Source organism: Sorex fumeus, unplaced genomic scaffold, assembly GCF_029834395.1.
Source record: "Sorex fumeus unplaced genomic scaffold, SorFum_2.1 ptg000038l, whole genome shotgun sequence".
Lineage (NCBI taxonomy): Eukaryota > Metazoa > Chordata > Mammalia > Eulipotyphla > Soricidae > Sorex > Sorex fumeus.
Genome location: NW_026606095.1, coordinates 2,677,033 through 2,701,659, shown reverse-complemented (window position 1 = coordinate 2,701,659; position 24,627 = coordinate 2,677,033). Strand labels below are relative to the sequence as shown.

At 41.7% G+C, this 24,627-nt stretch overlaps 1 protein-coding gene across 8 annotated transcripts in view; it reads left to right on the top strand.

Moving 5' to 3' along the window:
• The window catches only part of LOC130027974 (transducin-like enhancer protein 4), a 154,316-nt gene that overhangs the window by 16,941 nt on the left and 112,748 nt on the right, over positions 1 to 24,627 (top strand). For all 8 annotated transcript variants that reach the window (XM_056118732.1, XM_056118737.1, XM_056118736.1 and 5 more), the window contains exon 5: positions 21,189 to 21,251. In XM_056118732.1, the coding sequence (XP_055974707.1) occupies positions 21,189 to 21,251 (63 nt within the window). The remainder of the gene's footprint in view (positions 1 to 21,188; positions 21,252 to 24,627) is intronic.

Below are 24,627 nucleotides of genomic sequence, written 5' to 3'. Positions count from 1 at the left end.
TTTTTAGTTTTAGTTTCTGTCATTGAAAGTATCGTCAGCAATTCACTTTCATGCAAACAGCTTTCCACCAGGTCCTTGCTACTGGATTGTTTCCTTCCACCAGTCTCAGGGACGCCCTCAACCCCTACTCTGTAAGCTCAGTTCACCCTCAACCCCTAATCTGTAAACTCAGTTCTGTAGACCAGCCCAAAATACTTTAGGCCGTTTGTTATTCCTTTTCTAAGGTTCTTGATACCCCATTTATAAGAGATCATTCTGGCTCTGCCACTTTCCTGATTGACTTCACTCAGTATGGTATCAGAGGCAGTGGATAAGTGCTGCAAAAGGTTATGTCTGAAACAACTATGAATAACTTTGTAAATCAGATACTTTCATAAAATTCAAAAAAGATTTTGGTCAGTGTTAGGCTACACTATAGACAGTAAAAAAAGCCCTGTCAGCTTTATGATCTGGACCCATGCTGAGTTGTTTCTTTCCTAGATAAGGCCAGGTCTGTAGAGTAAAGCTTGTAACTACAAATAGGTAACAGATTTCCCCTTTGTATATCTCTGTCAGATAACAATGATACTGATAATCAACATAGAGGAGTGCCTGCTGCATACTAGATGATGTATTGAGTGTTTAAACAAGTTGATTTGTTTCGTTCATAACCCTTTGAGGAAGGAATCTGGTTGTCTCTGCTGGGAGGAAAGGAAGGTTCGGAGAAGTAAGACATTTGACCTTGGTTTTATAACTAGCAAGTTGCAGGTTAGGTTTCTAGTCCAGGCAGTTTATGGCTAGAGAAAGTCCAGTTCCCTCTCTGAGCTGTTTGCAGTATCTACTTTCTCTGAGACCTGCATGGAAAGCTTGTTTTCGAGCTTAGAAGGTATCTATTTGTGTTCCATGCACAGGGAACTTAAATGTTACAAATGATAGTGTCTTCTTTGGGGCACATATTTGTATCAGAATTGTGCTTTTTGCTTTAGATGCTGTTGAGGATAGTGGAATGGAAGACTGTCTTGCTAAGTGGAGGTGCCTTCTTGGTTTAGCTTTCCATCCTGTTACAGGATGGCTCTGCTTACTCAGCCATAGAAGTGGCCATAACTTTGGTCTTCAGGTTTAATTCTTAACATACAGAGTAATTTCAGTTTTGCTTTCCGAAATATTCATTCGGAGTTGGTTTTCAGTCAGAGCTGCAGAGCTGTGTTCAAGATCCCTGTCTATGGGGCATTGTGTTACTTTTTTTGTGAGCAGTGCACTGAGTTAGTCCATTCCTTTTATTTATTTTTTTAATATTTGGGGCCACATCACTCCTGGTGGTGCTCAGGGGACCTTATGGGTTGTTGGGGGTTTGAACAATGGGCCACATGCAAGAAAGGTATCTTAACCTCTGCACTATCCCTCTGTTATTTTTTGTTTGTTTTGGCCACACCTGGTGGTGCTCAGGGCTTACTCCTGGCTCAGTGCTCATTGTTCACTCTTTGCGGGGCTTGGGGAAAACGTATTGGGTGCTGGGCATCAAATCTCGGTCACCTGCGTACAAGGCAAACACCGTACCTGCTGTTCACTCTACTACTGCTTTGGCTGCCCTCTCGATTAATTTTTCACTGGGGTTTCTACTGATGCCAGATGATGAAAGGCCTATAGATATTTTTTTTCCCCCTGTGACTGATATTTTTACAACAGGCACAGTATCTTTTATAACCGCAGAGAGCATGTCCAGAGAATTAAAATCCAGAGTGACTGACTGGGGTCAGAGTTGAATAGGTCTGGAGAGATAATATAGTGGGTAAGTCCTTGCATGCAGCCGACACAGTTTCAATTCCCAGCTTTCCATGATGGTCCCCAGAGCCCCACCAAGGGAAGAGTCTTATGCACAGAGGTAGGACTAAGCTCTGAGCACTGCTGGATGTGGCTCCAAAACAAAACCAAAAGACTGTAATCAAAATCCTTGACTTGATCTTAGAGGAGGCACAGAACCTTCAACATAGGCACAGTTGTGTGCCTTTTTTGTGCAAGCAGTTTGTAGTATTGATCGGTCAGTGAGACACCGGAGTCCCAATGAAAGACTCAGAAAACTTCTCTAAAACACTTCTCAAGCCAGGGTAATTCCTTTCCTCAGAGACACTGGTCGAGGTGCTACTGGTATCTCGTGGGCAGAGGCACGCATAAGACTTGTCTGCTTCTCTTATTGTCCTTTGAGAGAACTTATCACACCATACTCTTCAGGCTCTTTCTCTCTCTCTGGTGTTAGTAGATTCTTATTTTAAGTTCTAGTTGGATCTTTTGTTAACCATGTTTTTCCTAAATATGGGGGATAGATTTTTTTTTTTCCCCATTGGCATTACTGTATTGGAATGAGAGAAATTCCTTACTTTAAGTGAGGCCCATTCATCCGGACTACTACTGGGTAACCAGAGCCCCAGAAGTAGACTTAACACTTTTTTTTTTTTTAAATTTGGTGCTTGTTGAGCCTTCCTTTTGTTCTTGCTGAACATTCTCAGATATTTCAGTCATTGTGTGTTTGGTACCAAGTTATAGATGACATATTGGATCCTCTAGGAGTTCCCCATGACTCCTTGGGGTGATCTGTCATAGCTAAGGGTATAGGTCTACAAAATATCTCTTCTCTTTCATGTAGCTGTTGGTTGAAGCACCGTGCATTTTGTTTGTCTTGTCATACCTGAATCACAGAGTTAGAAACAAAACGGAGCCTTATGTTTTCTAAGTAGCCTATGAATCTAAATTTAATTTGTGCCTTCATTTGTCTCCTGGCTCTGTGTGTGTGTGTGTGTGTGTGTGTGTGTGTGTGTGTGTGTATGTGTATGTGTGTGTGCTGTGAGTGTGAGTGCCTGTTTTAAAGACTTAATTTCTTTAGGGCATAGAACAGTTTTGGAGTGTGGTTTACTTCTAAGTATGCCTATCTTGGTTAACCTAAAAAAATATTGTGTTTACTTGAAGTGGTCAATAAAAGACATGGTTGCAACTCCATAGTTACTTGATCGCTTTTTGACTATGTTGGGGAAGACCAAATGCTTGTTTTGGCTTCTTAATAGGGACATTTTCTCCTACCAAACCCAGAGTGTCTTTCTGAAGCTTTCACCTTGATGGTAGTTCGAGGGATGTGGAGATGATAGCTTTGCAGCTCTACTTCCTTATAGGATATTTTTTTCTCCTTAAATTTATGAAGTATCAGATTTAGGAGTTATGGGTCTGGGCATGTACATTTAAGTACAAACACTTTGCTTTCTAATATGGCAACATTGTTTCGAGTGGCTGTTCTAGGAAGGAGGCCTGCAGTTGAGACCTACTTTAACCAGATCTAAGCATTTTCTTAGAATCTAAGCAAGGTCAGGATATCTTGATCGATTTAGGATGCCTATAGAATATATATAGAGAGCTAGATATTTTTTAAATTTGAATTGTGATGTGTGATATTCATGACATCATTCCTGGTTAGAGTTACAAGTCCCAATATTTCTTTTTTTTTTTGGGGGGGGGGGTGGCTACACCTGGCTTTTGTTCAGGATTTACTCCTGACTCATACTCACGGATCACTCCTGGCAGTGCTCAGGACTCTATGTGATGCTGGGGATCAAACTTGCGTCAGGCACATGCAAGGCAGGCACCTAACCCACTGTACTATCACTGTGGTCACAAGTCCCAATTTTTCTTTGATTCTTGTTTTTTATTGCTCGGTGGCATGCTTTCATCACATTTATTTGTTTGAGACTCAATCTCCCCCCAGCCCCCGCCATTAACTTTCTAAGTGGAAATATTTGGCTACTCAAAATGTGTGCAGCTAGACCTATAAAGATAGAGAAGATTATAACCTAGAAAATCAAGCCTAAAAAAGAATTTAATCACTGGAGGTTTATTTACACTTCATTGAGGTAGCTGTTAGTTAAGATAGCATTTCTTCAGCCTTCTTTCCCCTGTGGACTGGTGCATATTCTGCATTTGTAAATAAGTGGTTTTCAGCCTTTCTGCACCTGCGGAGTGGCACATGTTCTGTGTATTGGTGACTGAGGAATGCTGGAAAGAACCAGTAGTGCTGGACACCTTATTGAGAAGGCTGTGAGGGTCTTGAGTTACTCATTCAACAAAATGGATTCTTTTGTGTGAGTTCAGTGTGAATTTGACCCTGGAGAGGATGCTTTAAGCGCAAGACGTGAAGTCATGGTAGAACCTTGCCACTTTGAAGATGATGATGACATGAGGGAGTGATGATATTAGATTGGGAATGTAAACATGAGACATAGAACTGTTATGTTAGAGATGCTGATACTTTTGTAGCATTTGGACCAATGAGAATAGTGCACAAAAAGCATGTGTTGATGGCACTGTTGTGACATCAGAAGAAGAAAAAGACATCTTCCTGGCGCTGGAGTGGTTGAAAATACTGTAATAAGGGACATTGTAGTGGGGCTTTTGAGGAGACAGGAACAAAGAACAAAGGAGGTAGCCAAGAGCATGTTCAGGCTGCAGTCATCATTTCCAGCTTGGTTGGTGATAGAGGAGAGAAGGTAGCTTTAAGTCCATTATGGAGCTCTTGGAGAGCCTGGCAAGCTACCGAGAGTATCTCACCCGCACGGCAAAGCCTGGCAAGCGACCCGTGACGTATTCGATATGCCAGACACAGCAACAAGTCTCACAATGGAGACGTTACTGGGCCCTCTTGAGCAAATCAATGAACAACGGGAGGACAATGCTACAGTGCTACGGAGATCTTGACTACTACTTAGAGACAGAGGTGCTTCTTAGCTACATGGTACCTGGCAGCAAATATTCAAAAAATGTTGGTTGAAATTCTTTGAATAGAGAGGGGCTGGAGCGATAGCACAGCGGATAGGGCGTCTGCCTTGCACACAGCCAACATGGCCGACCCGAGTTCGATTCCTCCACCCCTCTCGGAGAGCCCGGCAAGCTACCGAGAGTATTTGATATGCCAGACACAGTAACAACAAAGTCTCCAATGGAGACGTTACTGGGCCCGCTCGAGCAAATCGATGATCAACGGGAGGGCCTTTACTTTACTTTACTTTAGAGAGGGACATGACTGGAATGGGATACGGTTGAGGAGATAATGTGACTTGACAAAGGGGACTTAAACTGAGCCTGCAGCAGTTTATTAGAGGAGTCCTGTAGAAATATAATGGAAAAAGTCTTCTGTGCAGACTGATAGAACCATTGGCGGAGGAATCTCTGGTGTGGGCAGACCTTGCTCTTGATTCTGCTGCTGGAGTCGGTGCCTGAGAAGGGAAGGCTAGTGATGGGGGGGGGGGGGGAGGGGAGGGAAGGAGAGGGCGTTTGTTGGTTCTCCCTTCTATGTGTCTTTGTATCATCACCTTCCCTTCATCTCCTGCCAAATTTGTATTCTGCCAAGAAAGAACCTCAAGAATTTTTTTTATAGCATTTTGCTGTATCAGTGCCTTTATTCTAATGGGCAGTGATTTTAGGAACTTATTTTAGGGAAGGTGTTAAACCTTTGTTTCAGTGTGTGGGATTGTTTCTTTTCATCAGTTTGCTTGATTACAGCTATAACCTTCATTATATAGGACCTAAAAGTGGGAGTTTGAAAACTCCTTAATTTTTGACTTTTTTCCCTTCAGAGTTTTTTAAACCTTGAAATAGGTAGAGAATCCTCCAAATTATTCATCAGCTATCAAAATTCTATACTTAGCCATTCTTACCATTTCAGTTTTTCTGTCATTGGGATAATAACCGTGGTTAGGTCACTGATTCCGTACATACATTTCATGTTGAGAAATTTTCTATAAAAACACTTATCTATAATTGTCTTAAGGAATTACTACATTTTGAAAGAAGTAGTTCTATTTTTTTGGTTGTATCTCTCATAAAATTAGACACCTAAATGACAATGAATGGATGCTGTATTCAGTGTGAACTTTATGAATATGATTAGTTGTATTCTCCCCCCCCACACCATGATATGAGAGATCTTTTGCATTGTAACATTTTCTCCCCTTCCTGATTCTAGTCTGAAGTTGCCATCATTGAGTTGAGTGAGAACAGCAGTGATGGGAAGGAGAGCTGAGTAAACATAGAATTAAAAAGGCCATAGAGTACATTTTGGTAAACCAAAATATTGCTTGGTGGCATAAAGCCACAGATCCATTCCAAAACAAGAAATGCGGAAATGTGGTTTTGCTGTCTGTCATGCAGTCTGTTTCAACAGTCAGAAGCGTGCGTTGCTTTATGGTTTTTTTTTTTTTTTGGTCAATTCTGACCACAGATTTTAATTTCTCATTCTGCACACACCTCCTGCCTCCCCCCCCCCCCCCCCCCATAGATCTAGTGCTAATTTATGGGAGATTTTAATGCAGTGACATAATCATCAACCATGACAAGAGTTAGCAGTTACGGCGAACCTTTCTTGTCTTGGGTGCACTAAACTCCAGTCTGTGCTCTGGAAACTTTTATGATCCAAATAAAGTGAATGTCCTTACTTTTGGACTTTTCACATGAAGTTAAATTGAGGTTTTGAAAAGCCATTTGTTGTTATTTTGTTGTTGCTGTTTTTAAATTTAAAAGTATTATTTTTAAGGAAAATTGGAAAGCAAAAAAAAGGCAACCATGCCCTCCTGTTCTTACCTTCCTGCTGACCCGAAGCCCAGATCAAAACTCTCTATTCTCTCCTCAGCAGCTGAGCTGTGGTTGAGAAGTGTTTCCCCTACCTCTGTTAAAAAATTGCGGTCAAGTTCCAAAGATAGTACGTAAAACAAACAGCAGTGTTTTTAATGTCTTTGGAAAGTAAAAAAGTAGAGTAGAATGAAGACTTAACTCCGTAATTTTTTTGTTTAATTGATACGATTCAGCTTATTTACGTTAACATATCAAGTCATTTCTAAATGTTTGTAGGGTCTGCATTTTTTATGGGGGGACCCTGCCAGCCATTGTTGACCAGTGGTGCAGATGTAACAATGTGAAGAGCCCAGGGACCTGGGCCGCCGCAGTAGTGCTCAGGCCTCGAACCCGGGTCGGCTGCAGGCAGGGCATGGCCACCCTTCTCTGTACATGTCTCAGCCCCTTGGAATTCTTAATGAAAAAACTTAGTGTAGAATTTTTGTTTTTCATTTCCCAACATCTAGCAAATGGAAAAAATGTTTATTTCTCGAAGACTCAGATAACTAGTTTTAAATTGCAAGACCACAGTGGTATCAGAGCAGCTCTTTGAAATGAAGCCCAACTTCCCTCCCCCCCCCCCCCCCCCGCGCCCCCACCTTGATTGTCTTTACTTCTTATTGCCATATATAAAATTTACTGCAGCCAGGGCAAGTATCTATTTACCAAGAGAAGAGGAGCCCCTGCCAGTAGTGGAACATAAATACTGAGGATGTCTTCTCTGGGTCATAGTGCAAGAAAGTGGAGAAACAGCAAATTTCCTGGGCCTGGGCCTGTGACCTCCTGCTTCTCTCCAGTCATGAGGCCCTGCCCTGTGTTCCGAGTCTGTCAGGAAATCTGCCCTCTTCCCCCCTTAGTTCTGTGCCGTTCCCTAGGGCAGTGTAAATTAATGAGGGATGCCTTTTTAATTGAGAGGCAGGAAGGGCTTGAAGCTGAAATCAATACATCACATTACGGCTGCTCAATTTGTAGCAATATCTAATCTCAGTTCTATTACAGAAGTGAACTACTTATCTTAAAGGATTTTAGTCGTAAGTCTCACAAATATTTCTACCAACCAGATATGGGGCAGCTATTATTCTTGTCATTTCATGGTTCTAGAAACTGGGGTTTGAAATCTTTTATGGGTTTGCTTAAAGTAATGGTTCAGCTGCGTTAGTCGTTAAGAGAGTCCAGGATTTAAAGGTTCACAGAGGTGTATCTGGTGTTGGAGACTATTCTGTCATTTGAGTCTGGGTTCTTAGCTTGCCTTTCCTAAGCTGTTCACAAAGACCTTGAAATAGACTGCTAACTTCCCTATTTTTAATGAAGAATAGAGATGCTGCCGTCTTATTTTGGCATAGACTTCGGTTTGTATGTTGCATTCTTTGCGTTCCTCTCGTTGTCCAGATCTGGCAAAGCCACAAGTTCTCCTGCTTTTCCATGGGCAGTGTGTCTGGTCCTTGCCACCACCATAACTCTCCCTCAGATGCTGTCGTGTTACATCTGAGCTGCCTGCTGAACTCCTGGCCGCAGTTGCCTCTGAAACTTTTGCCTTTTCCATTCTTTTATGAGGCTTGCAGGAGCTGAGGGTACATTTTTTTTCCCACCCTACTTCAGAAAATCCAGCTAGAATTCCCAGTCTGGCTTTATCACCCTTCTCTGCTCTTTTTACCTTTCTCCGTAGGCTATCTTTTCCACTCGATCCCCACTTTTTCCTGATTCAGGAAAGCTCACAGGTCCTTAACATGTCCGTCCCTGAGTAACATCCTCCCCCATAAGTCTGCCATGATCAGATGATCTCTGTTTCTAGAAGTGCCAGTACCATCCGCCCAGTTGCTCAAGCCCGAAGCCCAGAGGCAGGTAGGCAGATGACTGTCTTTCCCTCTTATCCAAGTCTGATTATCTGATCTCTTGGAATCTACCTCAGTTACTCTTGGGCTTGTGTACTTCTCTTCAGTTATCTGATCCTGTTGGATTATTTGGAGCTGCTTTATTCTTCTTTGGCTTTATCTGTAAAATGGGTGAAAAGTAATCCTCTGAGGATTGTGCTCCAAAGTGAACTCTGTCACTGAGGAAGCTCTGCATGAGTGTTGGGAGCAGAGGGCTGGCCTTGATTAGAATCTACTGCGGTGAAGATGCCTCTCCCATGAGTAATGCAGTGATGTCCTAACTGGTTGGACCTGGTCGGAGTAATCTCCAGACCCTGGCTTTTCTGGATCTGCTGCCTCAGCCCCATCTTTCACACTGGTGCAGCAGCCACTCCTTCTAGGGACTTGTCTCCTTTGCCCCACCCTTCTGCCTCGCAGGCCCATTCCCATTCTCCTCTCTCAAGGAGACAGAATCCTCTTAGACATTTTACAATACCCTGCGTTTTGCGTTTTTCTCACTGTTTCTCTCCTGTGCTCGGTTATGGGCTCTGTGAATGCTCTCTTCTTCCCCTACTCTTCTCAGACACAGTGCCAGACAGGAGCTGAAAATTATGGAATTATGTATTGCTCTCCTACCTGAGGATTCCTCTCACCACAGGACTCCTGTCACCCCTCCCTTGCCTTTTCAGGGCTCCTCCATTACCTTGTAGGGACCACATGGTGTTTGTTATTGTTAATTTCTCTTTGGTCTTTATCCATACCCAATTATAAACACTTGAAGGGTCCAGATCAATTCAGTATTCACTGCTGGTTTTTTTTTTTTTTTGGTCACACCCGGCAATGCACAGGGGTTACTCCTGATTCTGTACTCAGGAGTTACTCCTGGCGGTGCTCAGGGGACCATATGGGACAATGGGAATCGAACCCGGGTCGGCCGTGTGCACGGCAAATGCCCTGCCCGCTGTGCTATTTCTCTAGCCCCTTCACTGCTGTTTATACTGTAGTTTTTAGCTTACAGTTGGAGTGCATGAGTGAGCTAATTTCTAAAATGTCTATTATCCTACACCTGCTGCTGTGGGAATTCGTTTGGTTCCTATTCTGAAGTGCTCTTTGATCCTCCATATTTCCTCCTAGGATGATTTTTTGTGGTTATAAACTTCTAACCTTCTGTAGCCATTCAAATGTAATCAGTGGCAAAAAAAAAAAAAGGGTGGTGGAGGGCAGGAATGCACTGATGTGTCTTTTGACCTCCTGTCTTGTGTTTATCATAGTTTTTCTAGGAATTGTCCTTGATACGTCTCTGCTGCCATCCAAATAAAGTTCAAGCATTTAAGATCTTTCTGAGTCTAACCCTGGTGAAACTTTTCTGACCTTATTTTCCACTCTTTTATTGCATGCATCCTGTGCTCTAGCTTAATGGTTTTCAATTCTTCTTGTATGTTGGAATTGCCCGGGGAGCTTTAAAATAAAATACTAAAGCCTGGGTTCTACCCTCCTGGAGGGTGAGTTAATTGGTCTGGGGTGAGGGTGAGACTTTTGGGCCTTGGTGTTGGTGAAGGGACCCCTCGTAATGCGAGTGAGAAATCTCCAAGCTGCAGATCATTGCCTCCACATTTCCCCTCAAAACATGGTTTCTTCTAAGAGCTTTGGGAAGGTGGGGTTTCCTAATCAAAAACATTTGGGTAGTACTGCATTTTATCTGCTCTTTTTCAAAAATATTAGATAACATTACCAAACTGGAGATGGAGACATCCCAAAGGAGAGAAACCTATTAACACTTTCACCTCTCTCCAGTTCCTCTAATCAGGGAGTCCTTTAACTAACAAACACCTGTTAATTACATGTGCAAAGCTTGGTATGGGGCCTGTTTGGGGCAGTGCTGCTTCCAGTCACCTGTCAGCTTTAAAGTTGTTTCTTTGTTGTCCCTTGATCATTTTGTTTAGGCTCACCCTCTGCACCCAAGTGTCGCTCACCCCACCTGCACCTTGCCGATTTATCCTCAGCCCTTCAGTATCTGAAAATCCTCTTCACATATTTGGATGTTTGCTCTGTGTTTTGTCTCTGTGATGTTGTGAACTCCATGACAGCAGGGACTTTGTCTCCTTCGCCAGGTTGCTCCCTTCAGCACCTAAAATAGATCTGACAAATAGTAGGTGTGCAGGTATTTGTTGAACAGACAGAAGAACTGCAACACATTCATGGTCTGGACCATTTTGTGTCATTAACATGTTCAAATATTTTTATGTGTCGACGCAGTTTAAAGCTAGTTTATGATTCATCTTAATCATAATTGGGAATACAAATGTGTGACAATAATTTCTTGTATCTTTACTTTTGTCAGCCAACTAAAGAATTTAAAGAGAAAGAAAACAAAAGTATATGTGGCATTTGAAATTTATTACAGGGAAATGCTATTATTTTTATGTTTATGAAACCTATAGAAATCTTTGGCAGGAGACTTTCTTTTTAAATTTTTTAGCAAGCCTATAACATCCTCATCTAAGGGGAAACAAGAAGTGTCACACCTGTTGTATACTTCAAAGGGCTTAGATGAGGAATCAGCAGGCAATAGGACTTTTGTGCCAGAGATACTGTACTTATGACCAGAAAATAGGCAAGGAATTTGCTTCCTAACTACTCGAACCCAACTCCAGTGAGAGTACTCACTGGAATGAGAGTACTTGTGCAGCTTTGGCAGAGATGGAATTTGTATTCCGGCCTTCAGACCTGGGAGTGAACCTGTTACGGTAGTTCTGAACCAGCCAGGAAGGGCTTTGGTGGTGACTTTCCTTTCAGGGTTTTCATCACCCCAAGCCGGATTCTGATGGTGCAGGGTTTGAGCAGGATTGATGGGCTGACCTTGCACGTGTGTGGGGTGAGAGCATAAACAGTCTTGTGACTATATCTTGAACTTTTAGGAATCATTCTTTTCGTTCCTGTGAGATGAGGCCTGCTACTAAGTGGCTTGGACCTGCCTTGGCCATAGCAAAAACTGTACTGGTTCTTTGCAGTGAACTATTACAGCTTGATCATGATGTTAACACGTGTATGTCTTTCATACATGGCTAACATGGAAGGTGCTGTCTGACAGGTGCCTGCAGCCTGGTGTGAGAAATCTCAAAGAATTTAAGGGATATCTTTATTATTTCTGAAAGAATCTGTAACACATTTCCTGCTGACTTTTCAGTGCAAAAGTTTAATTTTTTTAATCAGTTATAAGTAGTTCAGAGTGAATTTATATTTCCTTTTGTTATACACTGTAATTTACCTTTTTTTTTTTTCTAAAGTAGAATGATACCCGAAGTGCCAGAAAAGATATGTCACTGGAGTGTAAGTCAGATTAGAGTGTAAGCAAGTCTTACTATATTTCCAAACAATTCTGGCGTGTTTGCGCAAGATTTCAAAAGATAGTGATCACTGAAACTGAAGTGCATTTTTTTTTCTGTTTATTCAGCAAATATTTTCGAGTGTTTTCTACGAACAGGTCACTGGGACTCTAGACAGAGCTATCTCTGCCCTCAATGAGCATACGTTCGTATGTTTATGCACCTTATTACTTGGTGGGCCTCATGCCAGTGTCACTTTTGCATTTGTTCAAAAAGAAAACTTTGAGGTCTTTGATGATGACTTGCCTTTCAGGGTTTTCATCACCCCAAGCCGGATTCTGATGGTGCAGGGTTTGAGCAGGATTGATAGGCTGACCTGCACGTGTGACGGATGAGAGCATAAGTAGTCCTGTGACTGTATCTTGAACTTGAAGATTCTTAGCACATTAGTGTGCATGTTAAATTTTGAGAATAACCATTCTAATTCATGTCAAGAAAAAGTATGTGATAGTTTCGAACAGTTATAAACATCTGATGAAAAGAATGCTGAGGACTAGATTGTTACTGAGACTGAGTCTTAAAGGATGGTGAGTGAAAGTGTCTGAAGATGTCTCATGACTGAAATGATGAGGAAGGCATGAGACGAGAGATGATCTGGGGAAGGCCATTCCAGGCAGCAAAACACTTTCAGTCTGTGTCATGTTCTGTTCATCCCATTTTCCTCCTGTTTTTCCCCTTTGTACTCTAGCTAGCAGGGGGCCTGTGGATTCACTTGTCTGCTCTGTCAGGATATATAGCTGGTGATGGAAGCATTTGACAGAATGGCATAAGTGCAAACAGTTCAAGAGCAAAACTTAATTTTGATAAGATTTGGCTATTTATCAAAGTGAAGAGACAATCAGGGGATTGGATGGTTGTCTTGGCAGTGAAGCCTTCCAAAGGTTGACATTTGATATGATTAGGAAGAGGAAGAGGATACCAAGAGAGGAGGTTGCACTCTAGTGGAAAAGATTAGAGAAGAAGCATGCTAAGGGACATGGCTGAAGATACTAGAAAGGGGGCTAAAAAGGAAACAGACAAGGAAGCTTTTATTTAGCCTAAGCCTAAGGAGGAAAAGAAGAGAATCTCTGCGTATGAAAGGTGACTTGCTTCTTTCTTGTGGATAGTATTCTTGATGAGAGTGTGGTAAGGACCATTAATGGTTTATTTTTCGTCTTATTTTCATTTTGAAAGTTCCTTCATTTTTGCATATTTATCACTACACTTAAATCACATGCATCATTTTGGGGAAAAAAAAAGCTTGGTTGATGCTCTTTACTTGCTGTAGGTACAAGGAATATTTACCCCTTCTTGATGACTTGGTATAAAAATGCTTTGCTGTAAATCAGCATTCAAAGGCAACTGTACAGTCACGGCAATAGGAATAAAGGTAAAAGGTAAAGGTAAAGACCCTCCCGTTGATCGTCGATTTGCTCGAGCGGGCCCAGTAACCTCTCCATTGGAGACTTTGTTGTTACTGTGTCTGGCATATCGAATACTCTCGGTAGCTTGCTGGGCTCTCCGAGAGGGGCGGAGGAATTGAACTTGGGTCGGCCATGTTGGCCGCTTGTAAGGCGAACGCCCTACCGCTGTGCTATTGCTAAAGACCTCGGTGGAAGGACAGTGTCTGAGGCAGAGCGACAAAGGAGAAGAGTGATCTGAAGGGCCAAGGGTTGTAGCTTGGCAGTAAGTGTGCATGCCTCCATTGGTAGTGCCCTGGTTTAATCTCCGGCACCACAGTGTACAAAAGAAAAGATCAGGAAGATGGCTGGCAGGGCTCGTGGTGACATAACCAGCAAGAGCGAAGGAGTGAACATCTATAGAACTTCACACTTTGGCCGCGTTATGCTCAGGGGGTTGAGGTTTTTAGACTCGCTCCACCTTGTGTGAAGTCTGAAACTATGCTTGTCAGTGAAAGTTTCTTTTTCCCCCTACTCTTGACTTTACACTGTTTCCTGCCATCTTTCCCTACCTACTCCTCTGGTTCCATTACAAGTGGCTTGACTTTGGAGATCTGAAGTGGTTTGACTTTGGAGTAATTGGGCGTGTGCACCTTCTCAGCCTTAATAATGCCTCACTTTTACCATTTGTAGTAATGTTTAAGCACAGTAATCAGTATTGAGATGTGGGCAGGATAATTTGCAAATATCTGGGATTTCCCGTAGAGAACTAAAAATCTCCTGAGGTGAGAGCTATGTGTGTGTGTGTTTGTTCTTATTTATTTTAACCTTTGTAAGAATGCTTCAGTAAAATACAGTGTCACCTTTGGAGACAGATAAGATAGTTTAATGAAATGTAGGTATTATTCTAATACTCTCTGGGAACAGTGCCCTGTGTATTTCTATGCTGACACCACAAATAGTAGCCCATACTAATGAGGATGAACAAATGAGGTACTTCAGTGTATTTAATGAGCTAAATTTATAGCCCAGTAAAATGGCATAGGTACGAGTTCAAAACCCAGCCTGGAGAGGGTGGGTAGGGTTCTTGCTTTGCACAACACCCACCTGGCTTCAGTCCCAGGCACCCCATCTAGTTCCTTGAGCTTCTCCAGAAGTGAACCTTGAGCACAGAGCCAAGAGCAAGTCCTGGACACTGCTAGGTGCGGCCTAAAAATAGGAAAAAAAAAAGTTGGAAACCCAAAGCAGAGTGACACTGCTTGAGGTATTAACATCAGCAATGGTTTACCATTATCACAAATGGATTGCTTTAGTTAAACTTCTGAAGGCGGGGATTTGTAAATGAAAGATTGAGTATTGTACTTTCACATCATCTTTCAAGGTAATGCTAATTGAATACTTTGTAGACAGCTCCTCATTTTTGTTGGAGGATGGGGGTTGATACGATCTTTCAAGAAATATTAATACTTAGGTAGACAGTCTTGGGTAGTTTAAATTCTTTAGGGAATAGATAGATGTCCTGTTAGACTGATTTTTACAATATTAACACTTCAGTTTATTGCTGTATTAGACACCAGAAATACTGGGTTCAGAATAAATACCTGACTTACTGTAAAACTTAGGTATCTGATTTACCATTTTGCTAGTGATGCTGATGTTATCTTTGGTCAAAATCTTTAAGTTTTATTCCTGTCTGGCTTTTATTTATTATTTATTTTTAATGTGAGAAACAGCTTCAACTATTATAGATCCTTACCTATTTTATGAAGTTGAATTTTGGTGACCTATCAGTTTGGAGTAGTAGTACCACTTGACTATTTTTCCTTATATTTCACCTGGACTTTTTTTTTTTTATTAAATTGAGAATAATTTCTCATTGGTCCTCCAACTTATTAATTCAGTAGCAGGCAGGAGCAATTCCACAAGTCCTAGGATGCGGAATAGCCTCAGAAAATTTGGAACAGATTAATGAGCAAATGAAGATTATTTCTTGATTGGAATGAAAAATTGGAGTCTCTTGGGTTCTGTGGTGGAAAAAGGAGAGTGAAGAAGGAGGTTGCAAGATCCATTGCACTTATTTCAAAACGAACTTAAAAAAAGTGTAGTAATAGGGAGTGTTAATGATGAATGCATTTTTTGATAAGTATTTTTAAAAATTACTTTGTATTTTTGGCTCACACCTGGTGGTGCCCTAGCCCCTATACTATCTCCATTCTCTTGATAAACATTTTATTTATTTATTTATTTATTTTTATTTTTTTGCTTTTTGGGTCACACCCGGTGAGGCACAGGGGTTGCTCCTGGCTCTTGCACTAAGGAATTACTCCTGGCGGTGCTCAGGAGACCATATGGGATGCTGGGAATCGAACCCGGGTCGGCCGCGTGCAAGGCAAACGCCTTACCCACTGTGCTATCACTCCAGTCCCTTGATAAACATTTTAAAGAGTGGTCTTATTTTTAAATTCCACCCCCCACCGTATCCCATCTCTGCGTTGTGTTTCTTTGGTGGTGGTTGTGATGCCTGAGAGTTGCTTCCATACTTGCCCGAGGTGCATGCTAGGGCCACCGAGCAGGCTGGTGCTTTCGTTGCTTCCGTAAGTGCACTCAGAGCAAACACTTTTAGTCGAGACATGCAATTTAGTGGATGTGGTGTTCACACTTGGTGCTCATCAGTGGTGGCACTTCTACCTGTACTCACACACCTGTGGTTGTCCTGTGGTTAGAAATTGCCTGCAGTGTTGGGGATGGCAGACAGCAGAAATCCCTGGTTTATACAACAGAGCTGCCAGAATTATGTTCAGCAAACCTGACACCCAGGGATTTAAACTCACGACCAGGTGCCTGCCAGATAGGTACTTATCTATGACCTTGCTGTTCTTCTTGAACTCATATTGAGATAGCCATCTTTAAGGTTTGGACAACTAAGTTGCTATAGAAAACAAATTAATTTTTAAATGTTACTATCAAGAATCCCGCACGGCAAAGCCTGGCAAGCTCCCTGTGACGTATTCGATATGCCAAACACAGTAACAACAAGTCTCACAATGGAGACGTTCCTGGACCCTCTCAAGAAAATCGGTGAACAACGGGAGGACAGTGCTACAGTGTTACTGTCAATATTTTCCTGAAACTATAATTGCTTGAATTATATTTTTTGCCCAGCTGCCAAAATACTAATAATCTTTTTTTCCCTGTTTTATTAAATACTGTGTAGTATTGTTCTTTTTAAAATTTAATTTTTTGTTTTTTGGGCCACATCCAGTGATTGTCAGGGGTTACTCCTGGCTCTCCATGCAGGAATTACACCTGACCCTTCGGGACTATATGGGATGTTGGAATGAAATCCCAGTCGGCCATGTGCACACAAGCACTTAACACACTGCACTCTCTCTCCAACCCTGTATTGTTCTTATTTTGATGAGACTAAAAACCCCCATGAATATTTTTAAAACAATTCCATTTTACTTTGCTTCTGGGCCATACCCAGTGATGGTCAGGGGCCACTCCTCAGGGGGATCAGGAGACAGTGCCAGGGGCTCAGTCCGGGGTCAGTTGCATGCAAGGCAAGTGCCATCACCAGTAACCACTCTCTCTTTGGCACTTACACGGTTGCTTTGATTACTGAAAAAAGCTATTTGCTTTTGTTCCTGTTTATGTTTATTTTTTCTTTTTCTTTTTTTTTTTTAAGGAACTCAAAGTGAAGTATTTTACATTTAAAAAAGAGATTATTAAGACTATTTGAGGGGAATGTTTATTTTTTATCTTAAACGGCTGGCTAGTGAAATTTACCTCATGGTGTTTCACTAATAAAAAAATGATAAAAAAATAAAATAAAAAAAAATTAAAAAAAAGAAGTCTCACTGAAGCAGACTTAGCGTTATGTGGAGAAATGGAGAAAAGATCATGAAATAGTGTCAGAAGGGCTTCTTGATAGTACATACTAGTATTATTATAAGGGCTGGAGCAATAGCACAGCGAGTAGGGCCTTTGCCTTGCACGCGGCTGACCCGGGTTCGATTCCTCCGTCCCTCTCGGAGAGCCCAGCAAGCTACTGAGAGTATCCCGCCCGCACGGCAGAGCCTGGCAAGCTCCCTGTGGTGTATTCGATATGCCAAAAACAGTAACAACAGGTCTCACAATGAAGACGTTACTGGTGCCTGCTTGAGCAAATCAATGAACAACAGGAGGACAGTGCTACAAATAAAATATGTATTTGGTAATCTGCTTTAGAAGTTGATGCTTTTTAATCTGGAAAGTGAAGAGACAGGCCTGAAAGCCTATGCGGGTGTTTGTGTCTCAGTATAGGCCAGTCATGTCATCAGTCCGCAGCCCTCCACACAGGACCTTAGCTTCCTGGTGCCCATATTTCAGGTGTCAGATGTATATAGCCCAAGCACCGTCATGGAATGCTGTGTTTATTGAGTTATTGTTGTTTACACAAAGATGCTTTTGACTTTTTTTTCTGAGCAAGACTGCTCCTCCTTTTTTAATTGGCTCTCTCTCCCCCCTTCCTTTAGAGGACAGCATAAAAATATGAAATCATGGAATTAAGAAATAGAATGGTAGTAATTTGTAGATAAGATCATTTTATATGTGGAACTTTTTTTTTTTTATGTGACTCTCTTGATGGGTGGAGAAAATGTATTAAGATGTGAAGAATCTGTGGGTGTATTTGACAAACACCGAAAACAACTTTGGGGGCTTACGTTTTGACCTGTACAGTTTTCCTTTTGTTGAAGCCGCGAGTGCTATCTTGGAATATTAGGGGCATCTGACGACAGTAGTTAGCAATGTTCATAAAGCATCAGATATCATGCTTCTATCCAGTAACCCTATTGCAGTATTTGAGAATCCCTGCCTGCTTAAATAGGCTATCTGTGAATGTACTTGCTCAGAGATGCATGAGCCACATCACCTATAAATTTGATTGGAAGCTACAGCACTAGCATGGACTGATGGATAGCAGATTAGAGCTCTGATTAACCATGTGATTCGAAGGCTGGGAATATATTGTCTAAGCAAGATTCATCACACGCAATCAGAATTTCAAGTGGTCAGATGGAATTCAAATGTGTTTTGTGGCTTTCCTCCCTTAGTGCTTTTCTTCCTAGGTTGCCTTTTTTCTCAAACCTCTTTCCCCAAAGCTGAAAAATACTTCTTTGATGAATCTGCTCCTTACCCTAAAGCTGTCTGTCTGTTATTCATCAGAAAGCAGGTCGCAGTTCAGTGAGCAGAAGAAAAGATTTTAATAGAAGCTGTGCCAAGGGCTGTAATGCATCATTTTAGGGCCCTAATTACATTACAATGACAAATATCAATGGTGACAACAGCAATAACCTACATCCTTTAATGGCTATGCTGGAAAAGGAGTTTGGGCCCCACGCCATTAGATTAGACTCAGTTTCAAAACATAGGCCATTAGAAGTGTGTGTCCACAGTATTATTGGCTGATCACTGAAGCCCAGTGGAAAGGCCTGTAAATAAATGATGCCTCCTAAAGCTGAATCCTCTGGGACAAAAGAGGCAAAATTAGATGACCTTGGAAGCAGCAGCGTTTCCCAGGCAACTTTAGCTTTCAAAGTGAGGAATGACCTGCTTAATTTTATGAAATCACACTCACATCCCACCCCTCCTGCTGCCAATTAGCCTGACCATGAAAATCCATTGGCATGACAACTTAAAGAAATTAAGAAGTCTTTTAAACAAAAGACTATTAAGGAAGAACTTTGGAAGTTGTCTGCCCCACTACCCCCCACCCCTCCCTTGCTGCGTTCTGTTAGGTGTATGTATGTTAACATACATGAATCAATAAAACAACTTCTCTTTTTTTCTGCATTTAATTTTTAGAAAACAAAAGTTCCTTCCCTCCCTCCTTCCCTCCCATGGTTACTCAGACTTAAATTAGCCTAGGTCCAGAGTTAAAGAGCCAAGTAAATACCTCTTGGTCTTTATTTTGCCAGATGAATAAATTTCTTTAGAGTAGTTTTTATTGCCTAGAATTTTTGTAGACAAACTAAAGAACTCAGTTTTCTTATGTTCCCACACATTTTTCAACCCTCCTAGCAAGGGACTATTTTATTTGTGTAAACAACATAATGAGGAAAATATGCTTGGCAGATGGTTCTAAGCATTAGAATCATCAGTTTGGTCTGCCCCAAAGTGTCTCATTATCTTTTATTCTCTCCCCCTCCACCTCTCCCTACAAAAAGCTTAACAGCCAAATGCCTTTGAGACATGGTGCTTTCAGTCTGGTGAATGCTACTCTATTTCTCAACTCACCCTGGAATTTCACCCCATAACCACTGTGGTATGTTCCTCCAGGTGGAGAGTGGTTTGGTGATTCCCATTGCAGCTTTTCATGGTGGTTTAAGCATTCTTAAAAGATAGCTAAATGCTCCATGGGGCCAGTGCAGTAAATTAAATCAGATCAGCACAGTTGGGTCCTTATTCACTGCTGCTTATTGGTGCTGGGTTTTTGTCTGTCCTGTTAGGAGTGCACAGACTGGAATGGGAAGCTTAGGTTTGAAACTTCATGGTGAATTTGTGTTTTCTCTTGGCTGGCAAAGTTTTTAAGGTGTTGGCATTTAAAAGATTGCATAGCTGCAAAGGCAAAAGGGTGACTGATGAGAGAAGGAAGCCTAGATTGCACAAGTGAATATCGCGGTCATTCTGGTAATGACTGAGCAAGAAAAAGAATGTTTTTGTCCTCTTTTTAAAATGAGGAACTGACCCTGGATGGAATTTATTTTGAGGTTGTCGTAGGAATAGTAATTGCTTTGTTTTCTGCCTCTGAACACATGCCACCTATCTTTCCCCTATGCCATCATTAATATATGTTATTTTGTATGCGTGTGTATAAAAACATGTGTTTACATGGTAATACAAATTAAGAGGAACGTTGGTAAAGTTTTGGGTAGGTAGCTTTATAACTAAAAGATGTTCCATTAAATAAAAGATTTCCTGTAGCATTCTATTGGTGTAAAATTTCTGTGTGTACAAATAGCAGAGAATAAAAACTATTGATCTGAGGGACTTTTGCACATGTGTTGTGATAAATTTATTCCCAAGGTTAGACTTCATATATATGTAAATTGCTTTCTGCTAAGATTTTGTGTTCCTAAACTTAAGCACACAGAAAACCAAATGTAGTGAGGCACATTTGAGCATTTTGGTTTTGCTTTGCTTTTTTTTTTTTTTTCTTGCCACATCTGTCTGCTCAGGACTAAGTTCTGGCCTACTGCTCAGGGATCATTCCTGGCAGAACTCAGGGGACTATATGAAGTCCCAGGGATTGAACCCGGGTTGACCATGCGCAAGGCAAGTGACTTAACCATGATACTATCTCACCAACCCAACATTTAGACATTTTTCGATTAAAGAAAGCACCATATTTTTTTAACTGTTTATAATGAAGGATCTGAATTAATCAGCTTGTTTGGGTGGAGTGATATTCCTCTCCTTAGAAGCTGGGAATGTGATTGTCAAATCCTCATGTCTATGTTGAAGGAAACTCACAATTGTAAAAATTCAATGAGTTTTACTAATCAAGAGGAGTAGAGAAATGAGAAAAAAACTGTATTTTTACTACCAAAACTCCAAAAAGTCAAGGTCCTATTAAAAAAAAAGGAACAAGGACGCTATTGAAGGCTTTTGAAAACTGATTCTCAGTTATGAAAATTAAATTCCTTTTTATGTTGTCTTGATGCTTGAAGGTTGACTCTAAGATGAATGCTGCTTAATAAATTGTGCTATTAATGTGGCACTGTTGTCACTGCCTCCTTTTAATGGGCTTGCTGATGAGAGTGTTCCTCATCCTTAGGAAATATGCCAGCCAGAATATAAAGTGTGTTTTAATATCCTGTTAATATTTTGGGAATTTGTAACCAGCTGACTGTTATCTTTATTGCTTTCTTTCCTCCTCCCCCCCCCCCCCCCGCCCCCTTTTGCAGGCAGAGATTGTCAAGAGGCTGAATGCGATTTGTGCTCAAGTCATTCCTTTCCTGTCTCAAGAGGTAAGACACTTGGATGCAGGCACTGGTCACAAGGTGCCATTGCAGTGATTTGTGGAAAAGGAATGGTGGAAGCTGACTGTTGGGCTTTGTCAGTCTTGCTGTTTTGTGTTGCTCATTTCTAAGATGCAGTGTTAGTAGTCCGCGACGTCTGTAACTTATTTAGGAGATGATAGTTGTGTCTACACGATGGGCTCTTTTCTAGTATGCTACATTTGCTTTCATAAGACTATGGTGTTGCAGAGAATAATGACCATGTCATAATGGCACGTTAATAGGATTGAAAATTCACCTCAAAGAAGCAGTTCTTTTTACATTTGTGTTATTGGGCACTAAAAGTCTGCGAAAGAACCTACTAGATACACAGGTTTTACAATAGTAAGCGAATGTAACTTTTGGTTAATTGCCTTTTAAAACTTCCTTGTTATTACAAGATGGGGTCTTTCTGAGTATTTGGGAAAACACATGCAGAGCGAATTTAGAGACTGCAATTTTCTGAAGAATGGAGGTCTTCACCCATTGCCAAGGCCCAGCGGGCAGCTTGCTTGCTTTTTCTTACGCATCACCAGTGGAGTCTGAACACAGTGTTCACCAATGTGCACGTGGAGTCATGAGGAGATGCATTTCCTGGAGTAATGAGGAGATGCATTTCCTGGAGTAATGAGGAGATACATTTCCAGTCCGTGGTGGCTCTCTTAATTGCCTGTGGTAGTTACAAAGTTGAGGTGAAAGTGCAAGAAAGAGAGTCTTTGCTACCAGATTACTGCTTCCTCATTCAGTCTGGTAGGATCAGCTGTGAAGAAACTCAGGGAAAATGTATCTTTTGCAGCCCCAGTGCTTTGCAATGCTGGTTAGATGTAGGGGTGTGAGGAGAGGTTTGGAAGAAACTCCTTGGTGTATAGAATTTGTCTATAAGCTCATTAACATAATGGGAGACTATTTAGCTTTGAGCCTAGGTGGAACTCCCATTCAGTGCATCTTTGTGAAAGGGGATAAAAGGTTTCATTGGAAAGGATGCCTTTTAAAACAGACCACCATTAGGATTACGTCTGTATGTTTCTTTGAAAGCCAAGGTTTTCAGAACAGAAAGTACTCTGGTCTGTAGGGAGAAATAACAGCACCTAGGAGTTGCTCATTTATTCCTCTTTACCGAATAATTCTGCAGCAGCAGTCCTTTCAGTCCCCAGTGTCAGATTGAGTATAAAAATGCAAAATTCCACATTACATCCTTAAGTTAATTGATTTGACCAAAGGTAAAAGAAAAATTGTGTGTGTGTGTGTGTGTGTGTGTGTGTGTGTGTCTCCCCTCCTCATTGGTTCTTTATGTGTCTTGTGTCACCTCTCTTGAACATTTTCCTCCTCTCCCTGCCCATAATCCTGTGCTGACGTTAGCAGGCAGCCAATGGATGTTTGGGTATTTGAGCATGCACAAGTGTTAAAAATCTGTGGAGGCTTCTGTGACTTCTTTTTTGGTCTGAACAGGGTTAGATCTCAATACTTTGGGTACAGTTCACGGGGTATATAATCCCACGTGAGTGCTAATATTCAAAAACCATGGACCTCAGTTAATTCAAATCCTCTTCTGCATCTCTGAACAACAAAGGATTCATTGTCTCTCACCTTCAGCTGTGACCACAAAGCTCCCACCCACTGTATTCCCATTTACCTATTTCTACTCAGGATTTGCTTGTGACTGGATTTGATGGAGTGGGAAGGCAAGTCCAAAAGGCCTATTTGCATTTCTATTTCTTTAGAAGCTTGGCTCTCTTTGGCTGGATCCTATTTAGACCAGTGTGTATTTCTTCCTACTTAAAGCAGCTCTGCTTCACAGAGAACTGGGAGAATATGGAACTTAAAAAGCTATAATCAGGCTGAGGTCTCCTGCTTCTCAAAGTCAAGGGAAAAGTTGAATTTACCCCAGGGGGGCCTCTGTAGACACAGACCCCTTATGTAGTCATGGGTACAGCTTATTCCCATGGCATTTTTGCAGGAATTGGGGGTCTGTGTTCAGAAGTGGAAGGACGTTATGGAACTGATTTGCTTTTAGTGGTTTCCCCTGTGAGTTCCATTGTTTGTAAGAGTAGACCCAGTAGGACCAGGCAGTGTAATGCTGGTGGTGCTGAGCAAGACAGGACTGGAATAAATTGGTGAAGACAGTTGTGTCCCGTAGAGGAAAGTGGCAGGGCTGGAGAGAGATATTGGCAACTTCTTTTCTTCTGCTTCGTACTGGGGGATGGAGGGTGGTAAGCATTTTAATGTCACCACGATTTATTTTCCCCAAACTTTGACATTTTTTGGTTGAAATTCTTGAATCATGTGTAATGAATGACCCCTGTCATGATTTTCTAAACCCTGATTCTGAGTATATCTTTGCTTCTATTTACTTTGGCATTTCCTTTGCTCTTTTTGTCAGTTTCCTAAGGTGTGTGTGTATCTTTCAGTGTGTGGGCCACAGACATGTTTGTTCCTGTCAAATCCAGGCTCTGCTGATGTTTTGTGTCTGAACATTGCCCACCTTGTTTTCTCTTCTGGGCACTCAGAGCCTCAGACTCCTCACACGTACCCTGAGGCCAGATGGGCTGTAATCTGGAGGGAGGGAAAGAGGCAGGTTATTAGAAGAAGATGAATTCTATTTCCCGTCTCTTCAGAGGCATGGAAAATCACTCTTGCATGGCTGCAAGCATCACTCGGTGCCAGAGCCTCTGAAGGACTTCATCTGATCTTTTAACACCGACTCTGTGTGGCAGTCTACTGCCAAAGTGGCAGCTATGAACTCTGAATTCATTTAAAAATATTTTTACTTAAAAATTAAATGATTACACTCAGAGGAAAAAGCCTCTGAAGGAAGACTGCCTAAGCTGTGGACACTAAGTAGGTGGAGTGTTTGGAGTTTGACAGATGCTAGAGGTGAATTTACAATTGTTTGGATGAGGTCTGTTTTGGTCTTGTTATTTTGGGGTGGGGGTGGGGGGTGGAGTTGGTTCTTTTTAAAAAATTTTTTTTTTTGGCCACACAAAGGTTCTCAGGACTCCTTTGCTCAGGAATCACTCTGGCAGGCGGCACAGGGAACCCTGTATGGTGCTGGGATGGAACTTGGGGGTCAGCTGTGTGCAAGTTGTATTATTTCTGCATGGATGGTGGTAGTGACTGTGTAGTGGGGCAAAGGTGGGTTTGGGTCACACCCAGTGTTGTCCAGCGGCTACTCCTGGTGCTGGGTGTCTTCTTAGGGGTCACTCCTTTCAGTTTGGTGCTGGGATCAAACTGGGTTGACTGCATGCAAGACCCCTGTCTTAACCTTTGTACTCTCTCTGGCCCTGAAAAAATTTATTTTTCATTTTAACCCCCTGTGCTGATAAATATAGCTGTTCCATGTGGCTTG